At 42.4% G+C, this 12075-nt stretch overlaps 1 protein-coding gene across 1 annotated transcript; it reads left to right on the top strand.

Annotated features, from left to right (window-relative positions):
* Positions 1-10116: 10116 nt before the first annotated feature.
* On the top strand, positions 10117-12022 carry LOC127326896 (noroxomaritidine synthase-like). The gene has a single exon (XM_051353670.2). It carries the CDS (start codon positions 10220-10222, stop codon positions 11825-11827), a length of 1608 nt encoding a protein of 535 aa, XP_051209630.1. The 5' UTR covers positions 10117-10219; the 3' UTR covers positions 11828-12022.
* The last annotated feature ends 53 nt before the right edge of the window (positions 12023-12075 follow it).

Here is a 12075-nt window from a genome sequence, read left to right as displayed (position 1 = left end):
TTTAAATATGAACATTGAATATTGTGGAGCTTGTTAACTCCGGCATTGAGGGTTCGTGTAATCCTACACAGTTAGTGGTGTTCATCATCCAACAAGAGGGTGTAGAGTCTAGCATCTATTTATTTATTTTGTTATGTGATCAATGTTGAGAGTGTCCACTAGTGAAAGTATGATCCCTAGGCCTTGTTCCTAAATACTGCTATCGCTGCTTGTTTACTGTTCTACTGCATCTTTACTGCCTGCAATATTACTACCATCAACTGCATGCCAGCAAGCACTTTTCTGGCGCCGTACTACTGCTCATATTCATTCATACCACTTGTATTTCACTATCTCTTCGCCGAACTAGTGCACCTATTAGGTGTGTTGGGGACACAAGAGACTTCTTGCTTTGTGGTTGCAGGGTTGCATGAGACGGATATCTTTGACCTCTTCCTCCCTGAGTTCGATAAACCTTGGGTGATCCACTTAAGGGAAACTTGATGTTGTTCTACAAACCTTTGCTCTTGGAGGCCCAACACTGTCTACAAGAATAGAAGCACCCGTAGACATCAAGCACTTTTCTGGCGCCGTTGCCGGGGAGGAAAGGTAAAAGGCACTTATACTCCGGTCCCAGGTAACTAAGTACTTTTCTGTTGCCGTTGTGTGTGTGCTCGAAGCTATTTCCTTTAGATCCTGCAATTGCATCTTTTTGTTTCTTGTTTACACTAGTTAGGCATAATGGACAACAATGAGCTTCTTATTCTATTTCCTGATTTAAGACATGGATGGTTTGATGCGAAAATTAAAAAACCTATGGAACATATTACTATGAACGCTTTGAACACCATTGTTGCTAATGATATGGAAGAATTTAAGCTTGGGGAAGTTGGCTTTGATGAGCATGATATTTTTAGTCCCCCAAGCATTGAGGAGAAAATTTACTTTGATGATACTTTGCCTCCTATTTATGATGATTATAATGATATTGGTCTTTTAGTACCGCCTATTATGGAGGATAAATTTGATTATGATTACAATATGCCTCCTATATTTGATGATGAGAATAATAATGATAGCTACTTTGTTGAATTTGCTCCCACTACAACTAATAAAATTGATTATGCCTATGTGGAGAGTAATAATTTTATGCATGAGACTCATGATAAGAATGCTTTATGTGATAGTTATATTGTTAAGTTTGCTCATGATGCCAATGGATATTATTATGAGAGAGGAAAATATGGTTGTAGAAATTTTCATGTTACTAAAACACCTCTCTATGTGCTGAAATTTTTGAAGCTACACTTGTTCTATCTTCCTATGCTTGTTACTTTGCTCTTCATGAACTTGTTTATTTACAAGATTCCTTTTCATAGGAAGTGGGTTAGACTTAAATATGTTTTGAACTTGCTTTTTGATGCTCTCTTTTGCTTCAACTCTTATTTCTTGCGAGTGCATCATTAAAATTGCTGAGCCCATCTTAATGGCTATAAAGAAAGAACTTCTTGGGAGATAACCCATGTGTTTATTTTGCTACAGTACCTTTGTTTTATATTTGTGTCTTGCAAGTTGTTACTACTGTAGAAACCTCTCCTTATCTTTATTTTATTGCATTGTTGTGCCAAGTAAAGTCTTTGATAGTAATGTTGATACTAGATTTGGATTACTGCGCAGAAACAGATTTCTGTCTATCACGAATCTGGGCAGAATTCTCTGTAGGTAACTCAGAAAAATCTGCCAATTTACGTGCGTGAGCCTCGGATATGTACGCAACTTTCATTCAATTTGGGCATTTTCATCTGAGCAAGTCTATTGCCACTTTAAAATTCGTCTTTACGGACTGTTCTGTTTTGACAGATTCTGCCTTTTATTTCGCATTGCTTCTTTCGTTGTGTTGGGTGGATTTCTTTGTTCCATTACCTTCCAGTAGCTTTGGGAAATGTCCAGAAGTGTTAAGAATGATTATGTCACCTCTGAACATGTAAATTTTTATTGTGCACTAACCCTCTAATGAGTTTGTTTCGAGTTTGGTGTGGAGGAAGTTTTCAAGGGTCAAGAGAGGAGGATGATATACTATGATCAAGAAGAGTGATGAGTCTAAGCTTGGGGATGCCCCGGTGGTTCATCCCTGCATATTTCAAGAAGACTCAAGCATCTAAGCTTGGGGATGCCCAAGGCATCCCCTTCTTCATCGACAACTTATCAGGTTTCTTTTCTTGAAACTATATTTTTATTCAGTCACATCTTATGTACTTTACTTGGAGCGTCTGTGTGCTTTTGTTTTTGTTTATGTTTGAATAAGTGCATGCTTGTGTGGGAGAGAGACACGCTCCGCTGGTTCGTATGAACACATGTGTTCTTAGCTTTTAATGTTCATGGCGAAGGTTGAAACTGCTTCGTTCATGGTTATATGGTTGGAAACGGAAAATGCTACATGTAGTAATTGGTAAAATGTCTTGGATAATGTGATACTTGGCAATTGTTGTGCTCATGTTTAAGCTCTTGCATCATATACTTTGCACCTATTAATGAAGAAATACATAGAGCTTGCTAAAATTTGGTTTGCATAATTGGTCTCTCTAAGGTCTAGATAATTTCTAGTAAAGAGTTTGAACAACAAGGAAGACGGTGTAGAGTCTTATAATGTTTACAATATGTCTTTTATGTGAGTTTTGCTGCACCGGTTCATCCTTGTGTTTGTTTCAAATAACCTTGCTAGCCTAAACCTTGTATCGAGAGGGAATACTTCTCATGCATCCAAAATCCTTGAGCCAACCACTATGCCATTTGTGTCCACCATACCTACCTACTACATGGTATTTCTCCGCCATTCCAAAGTAAATTGCTTGAGTGCTACCTTTAAATTTCCATCATTCGCCTTTGCAATATATAGCTCATGGGACAAAATAGCCTTAAAAACTATTGTGGTATTGAATATGTACTTATGCACTTTATCTCTTATTAAGTTGCTTGTTGTGCAATAACCATGCTCCTGGGGACGCCATCAACACTTTGTTGAATATCATGTGAGTTGCTATGCATGTTCGTCTTGTCTGAAGTAAGGGCGGTTTTCACAATCAAATGGTTTGAGTATGCATACTGTTAGAGAAGAACATTGGGCCGCTAACTAAAGCCATGAATCATGGTGGAAGTTTCAGTTTGGACATAAAACCTCAATCTCTTATGAGAATATTATCTGTTGTTGAATGCTTAAGCATTAAAAGAGGAGTCCATTATCTGTTGTCTATGTTGTCCCGGTATGGGTGTGTAAGTTGAAGAATGATAAAAAGCGAAAAATCCAATGCGAACTTTCTCCTTAGACCCTTGTACAGGCGGCATAGAGGTACCCCTTTGTGACACTTGGTTGAAACATATGTCATGCAATGATAATCCATGTTAACCCAAGCTAATTAGGACAAGGTGCGGGCACTATTAGTACACTATGCATGAGGCTTGCAACTTGTAAGATATAATTTACATGATACATATGCTTTATTACTACCGTTGACAAAATTGTTTCATGTTTTCAAAATAAAAGCTCTAGCACAAATATAGCAATCGATGCTTTCCTCTTTGAAGGACCTTTCTTTTACTTTTATGTTGAGTCAGTTCACCTATCTCTCTCCACCTCAAGAAGCAAACACTTGTGTGAACTGTGCATTGATTCCTACATACTTGCATATTGCACTTGTTATATTACTTTACATTGACACTATCCATGAGATATACATGTTATAAGTTGAAAGCAACCGCTGAAACTTAATCTTCCTTTGTGTTGCTTCAATACCTTTACTTTGATTTATTGCTTTATGAGTTAACTCTTATGCAAGACTTAATGATGCTTGTCTTGAAAGTACTATTCATGAAAAGTCTTTGCTTTATGATTCAGTTGTTTACTCATGTCATTACCATTGTTTTGATCGCTGCATTCATTACATATGCTTACAATAGTATGATCAAGATTATGATAGCATGTCACTTCAGAAATTATCTTTGTTATCGTTTACCTGCTCGGGACGAGTAGGAACTAAGCTTGGGGATGCTGATACGTCTCCGACGTATCGATAATTTCTTATGTTCCATGCCACATTACTGATGATATCTACATGTTTTATGCATACTTTATGTCATTATTATGCGTTTTCCGGAACTAACCTATTGACGAGATGCCGAAGGGCCAGTTGCTGTTTTCTGCTGTTTTTGGTTTCAGAAATCCTAGTAAGGAAATATTCTCGGAATCGGACGAAATCAACGCCCAGGGTCCTATTTTTCCACGAAGCTTCCAGAAGTCCGAAGGGGAAACGAAGTGGGGCCACGAGGTGGGGACACAGTAGGGCGGCGCGGCCCAAGCCCTGGCCGCGCCGGCCTAGTGTGTGGCCCCACCAGGACTCCACCGACCTTGCCCTTCCGCCTACTTAAGGTCTCCGTCGCGAAAACCCTATGACGTTCGACGAAACCAGAGAAAACCTTCCAGAGCCGCCGCCATCGCGAAGCCAAGATCTGGGGGACATGAGTCTCTGTTCTGGCACGCCGCCGGGACGGGGAAGTGCCCCCGGAAGGCTCCTCCATCGACACCACCGCCATCTTCATCAACGCTGCTGTCTCCTATGAGGAGGGAGTAGTTCTCCATCGAGGCTCGGGGCTGTACCGGTAGCTATGTGGTTAATCTCTCTCCTATGTGCTTCAATACAATAATCTCATGAGCTGCCTTACATGATTGAGATTCATATGATGATGCTTGTAATCTAGATGTCATTATGCTAGTCAAGTGGATTTTACTTATGTGATCTCCGGAGACTCCTTGTCCCACGTGTGTAAAGGTGACAGTGTGTGCACCGTGTGGGTCTCTTAGGCTATATTTCATGAATCACTTATTCGCTGTTATGAATGGCATAGTGAAGTGCTTATTTATATCTCTTTATGATTGCAATGTGTTTTGTATCACAATTTATCTATGTGCTACTCTAGTGATGTTATTAAAGTAGTTTATTCCTCCTGCACGGTGTAATGGTGACAGTGTGTGCATCGTGTAGTACTTGGCGTAGGCTATGATTGTGATATCTTGTAGATTATGAAGTTAACTATTGCTATGATAGTATTGATGTGATCTATTCCTCCTTTCGTAGTGTGAAGGTGACAGTGTGCATGCTATGTTATTACTTGGTTTGGTTATGTTGATCTGTTATGCACTCTAAGGTTATTTAAATATGAACATTGAATATTGTGGAGCTTGTTAACTCCGGCATTGAGGGTTCGTGTAATCCTACACAGTTAGTGGTGTTCATCATCCAACAAGAGGGTGTAGAGTCTAGCATCTATTTATTTATTCTGTTATGTGATCAATGTTGAGAGTGTCCACTAGTGAAAGTATGATCCCTAGGCCTTGTTCCTAAATACTGCTATCGCTGCTTGTTTACTGTTCTACTGCATCTTTACTGCCTGCAATATTACTACCATCAACTACACGCCAGCAAGCACTTTTCTGGCGCCGTACTACTGCTCATATTCATTCATACCACTTGTATTTCACTATCTCTTCGCCGAACTAGTGCACCTATTAGGTGTGTTGGGGACACAAGAGACTTCTTGCTTTGTGGTTGCAGGGTTGCATGAGAGGGATATCTTTGACCTCTTCCTCCCTGAGTTCGATAAACCTTGGGTGATCCACTTAAGGGAAACTTGCTATTGTTCTACAAACCTCTGCTCTTGGAGGCCCAACACTGTCTACAAGAATAGAAGCACCCGTAGACATCAGCGTCCAGGGGCGGTGGGGGCGGCGGCGAGCATCCCAGCCGCCGGCGGGATCGCGGCAGGGGCAGCCACACGCAGGTGTCTGCCTGCGTGGTGGAAGAAGACAAGGGCATTTTGCCCATAACCCCCTGGTTTTTTTCTATTTTATTGAAAACAAATAAAAACAGGGCTAAAACCATTTATATTTGCTGTTTTAAACTATTTTGAAAACCCAGAGACCCTCCAAACTTTGTACAAATATTATGTGACATTCTTTGAACAATTCATAAATACCACATAATAAGATTTTGAATGTTTGAAACATTTCAAATAGAGGTAGAACTTTGGAATTTAAGGTTTCCACTTCACTTTTAAAATGCAAATTTTTCCTAATGCATTTTACATGATGCTCATGAATGCACAAACAACTCCTAATTAGTGTTTAGCAAAATAGGGATGTTACATTGATGTCAAACAATACGATATGCGACCCATCAAAAATATCCTTGTATAAATTGCACTCCTCATCGTTGTGGGTACGTCATTCGAGTATAGCACCGCACGCCACCCACATCATGATTTCAGTAAAATGGAAACACGTAAGTCGGTCCAAAACCTGAAAAAGTTATGGACACTGGCATGTCCAACCTCATGGAAAATAAGACCACACTATAATAACGTAATTTGAGTAATCATTTCAGGGACCCAACACCACTACTTGAAGAGGTCACACACCCTTCTTGATGAACAAGAAGAACTCTCGAGTAAGCCATCTATATTTTCTACCAAAAGAGAAATCATGACACAACTAGCTCTAATATTTTGTATTCAAACTAAATTTATGGTTTACTTGCTTCAAAAAATAGATTAGGAGAGCAATAACGTTCATCATGATCCCACTTGAGGACAAGAAGGAACTCAATGAGGTGGTGAAAGTAATGACTGGAGCAATGAACTCCACGCTCTCTGAATTGCAAAGAGCTCTCCGTCGCAAATCTACTCTGGATGAGTCAAATAGGAATCTCCGTGCAGCCGTCTCCAACGCCATCCCTCCACCATGAAGCAACAACGGTATTAAATAATCGCAAGGATTATTTGATCCCACCTGGCTTGATTCCAATCTTGGGGAGATCTATAACACCTTGTAATCTATCTCCTATAGTTTGCATATTTACTTTCTAGCATAAATTTAGTTCAAAATTCGATAAGGATTGCATTAGTGCTTGTTTAATTTCCCTTGGAGAGTGAAGGGTTTTTATCCAATGAACTTTGAGTCGTTATTCTATTTGAAGTTTGATTGAATCATGATTATTGCATTAGATGTATGAATTAGGATGAGTATAATTATACTTGCATCATGATAATGATTTTATGGTCTTCCACACCAGTAGGTCTTGATAGAATATGAAAACAAAGTTATCTACACGCATATTATAATCATGAGAAAGAAAAAATTCAGAAAGAGGACAATGTTGCAAAAGAAATATTGTGCTACTTGTGAAAAGAGAAAAAAAAAGAGAAAGAGAGTTGCTCAAAGATCTCATGAAAAAGCTAAGTTTCATGATCTTATGTTATGCAAAGAACATAGTCTTCTTGTTTACTATCAAACTTGAAAGGTGTGGAAGCCTCTAAGTTTTTGAGTATGAGAATGGTATGGTGTTATTCATGATCTAGCTTTACATCCAATGTTGTAATCCTTGTTCTTGAAAATGCTTCATTTATTTTAACGACAGAGTTGACTCTGTCCATTAAGCTTCTATCTTGCTCGGGGACGAGCAAGAGTCTAGCTTGGGGAAGTTGATGAGTTTATTTTTAGCATGCTTTTACATCTTTATTTCGTTAAGTTATCCTTGAGTAGTAATAGGATTCTTGTATTTCGACGCTCTACTGCACCCTTTTATGTTTGTCTACAAATGATCTTGGAATAATAAGGCGGTGATGAAATATCAATTAAAATTGTCATGTTCTGGTATTTTGACGTGATAGAAATCATTTTAACACTTAATTATGCACCTGGGCGAAAGGAGGATGCGAGGACAACTTCAAGTAAGTTTAACGGGCATCGGTGCGGGGGGAGCCCGCCAAGTACCGTTCACCCGTACGGTGTGTCAGGAGCACCACCTCGTCAAATACTTTCATCTCACGTAGATGGCACGGAGATCGAAGACACACAACTCCGCAAAATAGAGAAACATCGTCCCAAATCAGATCTAGAAAAGGAACTTTGGAGAAGACAACATTCGGGCTGCTACGTGAATTCTCGGAGGACAAGGCATCATCCCCTTCATCATCAACCGCTGCCAATACCATTCACCTCCAACCATAGTTGTGATCTTGATTTCTATTGTGGATTTGTGTTCGAATTCATTCCATTCCTTTCATCCCCTCCATGAGATTATGATGATGTTCTTGATTGCTTCCATGTGTGAGTAGTTTCTTTCGTTCTTGGGGAGATGGAGAAACCCTATGAGATGAATTCAGGATGATTTATGGTTTTAAGTATTAATGTGTGTTAGTTCTCTCTCTTGATATTATGTGTTCTGCACCATGTAATATTTGCCTTATGGTCTCGAGAGGAAACTACCCTTTGAAGTGTGGTAAAGTGAACGGCGAGAAGTGATATTACTGTATTAGCACTTTAACACATGGATGAGGAGGGATAAAGAGGGACTCACCAAGCTCATATTGATAATCACGGGATAAACCCTTAATAGCAATAGTCAATATGTGACTTGCAGAAGACTAGTTGTTGTGGTTATTTAGAGATGCGATGAGCGATGACTTTCTAGGCACAATATGATTAAAAGTATATTTCATCTTGATTAACATAAATCCTAATGCTAGAGGTGGATCCAATAATCTCTGAGAACACTTTGTCTTATTAAGTTTCAACCCATTTCTTATAACGCTTTTTACCTCTTTATTTTAACCAATTATAACCATCCCCTTAAAAAATTTGAGATTAGAAAATAATTTACAAGTAATCTTTAATAGGTAGTAGCAAGGGGCATTAAGACCCTAACTAGTAGCTCCTCGTGGTTCGATACTCTTATTTCGGAACTAGCTACAATTGATCGGTGTTCTTGCAGTTATGAACCAGTTCAGCAACTTTTCTCGTCCACAACCATCAACCCCAGGCCGGCTCAGGGAGGATCGGCAGCAGCGGCGCGCCGTCGACACTATCCGAAGGTTGAAGATGAAGGGAATCTCAAGGATTTCGTTGTAATTTTCATTTTTGATGAAGTGTTTTGTACTGTTTGATATTTCTTTTTAATGCTAGGTCCTTTTTGCAAAAAAAGAATCTATGTGAAATTTGGTCCCTTAGTACTACCGACACAAAAAAAATATTATTTTTTATTTCTCAAATTATGATTTGCATCTAGAACTGAAATTTATTAGGGTACGAGTTGTTTCTACACTCTATTGGTTTCAGTTCTTGTTTTGATATATGTAATTGCTAAACGAAAACCAGTGCAGTAGATATGTTTCTCCCCGGGGCCATGCACAATCCGTAAAGAATAAAAATGAAACTATGTTTATGAATAAACATGTCGCACTCATGTATACTGAACTTTTACCATGTGGTAGACGTGGTGAGCAACTAAACAATTGTTAAAAAATGTATACTGAACTTTTTGTAAGAAGCTAATGTTACTTTGTTCCTATATCACTCGAAATTGGAGTGCAAATTTTGTTTCTAAGGGTTCAACTATGGCAAAAGATATCTAATCTTTCGAATATGGTAGTAGCAATATTTATGCTAAACAGCCCTTGGCGGACGCCTGCACATGAATTGGATAACCCTAACCCTATAATACCATAGCCGGCGACAAGACGATTTACAAGTGTCTTGTGTAAAATTGTGTTGTTTTGGTTTTGTTAAATTTGAGGCATTTTGATGAAAATGCAGGGCAAAACTGATAATATGGAGCATAATAATAAGGTGTGACTATTTTTCAGTCGATTGGGAACTAACTCCGTTCTCAGTTAGATGATGTCATTAAATCTCAGTTGCAACTCATATTGCAACTCATAACTAATAATAATCGTTTGAAAGCCCATGATGATACTACACGTCAAAAAGGGAACAAACATGGCTACATTGTTCTCGTATCATTGCACTCTTAAGTGCACGTATCGATCGGCTGCATCCGCGCATAAACCCCTTCTCCCATTACTACATTCCCTGGCATAAACCCATACCCCGTATATACTAGCATAATTAGCCACTCTGCCAACCGAATAACACTGTGCAATACCAGATATGCTAACTAATGTCTATCTTTTTATTAATTCATTCATTTGCTTTTGGTGACCACAATCGATCGTGTCATATCATGCATGCATGGCTGATCATACTACAATCTCACTGATAGCTTGGCCTAGGAGCCGTTGGGAAAGGGAGGCGGAATTGATTAGCCAGGGACGTGCGTGCCCCGCTATACGCATATATAGCCGTCCTTGTGCATTGCAGTCTACATTGCACCACGTCCGCCTGCTTGCATGCATGTCTAGTGTACTACCGCTGTGCGCCATGGAGATGGATTGGTTCTTCGTCTTGCAGTTTTTCATGTCGTCTCTCTGCCTCCTTGGGATCATCCTGCACCGCTACCGCGCCCTGCAGAAAACCAACAAGACAAAGCAACGACGCCGTCGTCCCTTGGGGCTAACCCAGTGGCCGATCATCGGCGTAGTCCCGGCCATCTTGTCCAACATCCACCGGATCTTCGACGGCGTCACCGGCCTGCTGGCCCTCTCCGACCTCAACTACCAGTGCCGCTTCTGGTTTGCCGGCTTCCGCTACTTCATCACCTGCGACCCGGCCAACGTCCGCCACATCTTCACCTCCAACTTCGAGAACTACCCCAAGGGCGACGCGTTCGCGCAGATGTTCGACATCCTCGGTGGCGGCATCTTCAACTCCGACGGCGAGCGGTGGCGCCGCCAGCGCACCAAGGCCCAGATGCTCATGACCACCCCGCGGTACCGCGCCTTCGTGGAACGATCCAGCCTCGAGAAGGCGGAGAAGAGCGTTCTCCCGTTCCTCGCCCACGTCGCCGACACCGCCGGCGCCAGCTGCGACCTGCAGGACGTGTTCATGAGGTGGTCCTTCGACACGACGTCCAACCTGGTCTACGGCGTTGACCCAGGCTGCCTGTCCATCGGCCTCCCCGAGGTGCCATTCGCGCGGGCCATGGACGACGCGCTGCGCACCGTCTTCCTCCGGCACATCATCCCGATGACGTGCTGGAAGGCGATGCGGAGGCTGAACGTCGGGCACGAGAGGAAGAACGCCGCCGCGCAGCGCACAGCCGATAGCTTCGTGGCAGCCACGATCGCCAGCCGCCGGGCCGCGTACCAGAAGCAAGGCGCCGACAAGTCGGCTGCTGACCTACTCTCCTCCTTCATCTGCGACGAGGAGATCTCGGACGACCCCGACGCCGACGCTTACATCCGGGACATGACGCTGAACCTCCTGGTAGCCGGCCGCGACGCCACCAGCTCCGCCCTGTCCTGGTTCTTCTACCTCCTCGCCACCAACCCGCGCGTGGAGCAGAAGCTCCTCGAGGAGCTGGCGCCCATCGCCGCCCACAAGAAGACTAGCATCGGCTCCATGGTGGCCTTCGAGGCCGGCGAGCTGAAGAACCTGCTGTACCTGCACGCGGCGGTGTGCGAGTGCCTGCGCCTCTACCCGTCGCTGCCGATGGAGCACAAGGCGGTGGTGGCCCGCGACGTGCTGCCGAGCGGGCACGAGGTGAGGCCCGGGGACAAGATCCTAGTATTCAACTACTCCATGGGGAGAATGAAGCGGGTGTGGGGCCCCGACTGCAGGGAGTTCAAGCCGGAGCGGTGGATCTCCGACGACGGGAAACTGAGGTACGTGCCGTCCAACAAGTTCGTCGCCTTCAACTCCGGGCCAAGGACTTGCCTCGGGAAGGAGATGGTGCTGGTGCAGATGAAGGTGACGGTGGCGGCCGTGGCATGGAACTTCGCCGTGGAGGTGGTGCCGGGCCACGTCGTGGAGCCCAAGCTGTCCATTCTGCTCCACATGAAAAACGGGCTCCTCGTCAGGGTGAAGAGAAGATCGGAGGTGGTGATGAGCAAGCAGCAGTGATTTATTACTTGTACGTACTGATGTGAGTGTCATTCCTTCATTTTATACGTACGCCATGTATGTTATGTTGTGTCTGTGGTTTTAGTACTTGTTGGAGAGAGTGGGTACGTACACAAGTGTAAATCATGTTGTATACATATGGGTCTGCATTAATTGTATCAAATATTGATTAATTGGAAGATAAATTTGTATAGATTTTGCTCCATTGCATCTTTGTATATGTTTGGGCTGTAGTCATAGCTAGGTGA

Source organism: Lolium perenne, chromosome 4 (genome assembly GCF_019359855.2).
Source record: "Lolium perenne isolate Kyuss_39 chromosome 4, Kyuss_2.0, whole genome shotgun sequence".
Classification (NCBI taxonomy): domain Eukaryota; kingdom Viridiplantae; phylum Streptophyta; class Magnoliopsida; order Poales; family Poaceae; genus Lolium; species Lolium perenne.
The sequence above is the reverse complement of the archived record's forward strand: the minus strand, read 5'-3'. Positions and strand labels throughout refer to the sequence as shown.

Coding starts and splice junctions, on each gene's coding strand:
- LOC127326896 (XM_051353670.2), top strand. CDS start 10,220: ATGTCTAGTGTACTACCGCTGTGCGCCATGGAGATGGATTGGTTCTTC.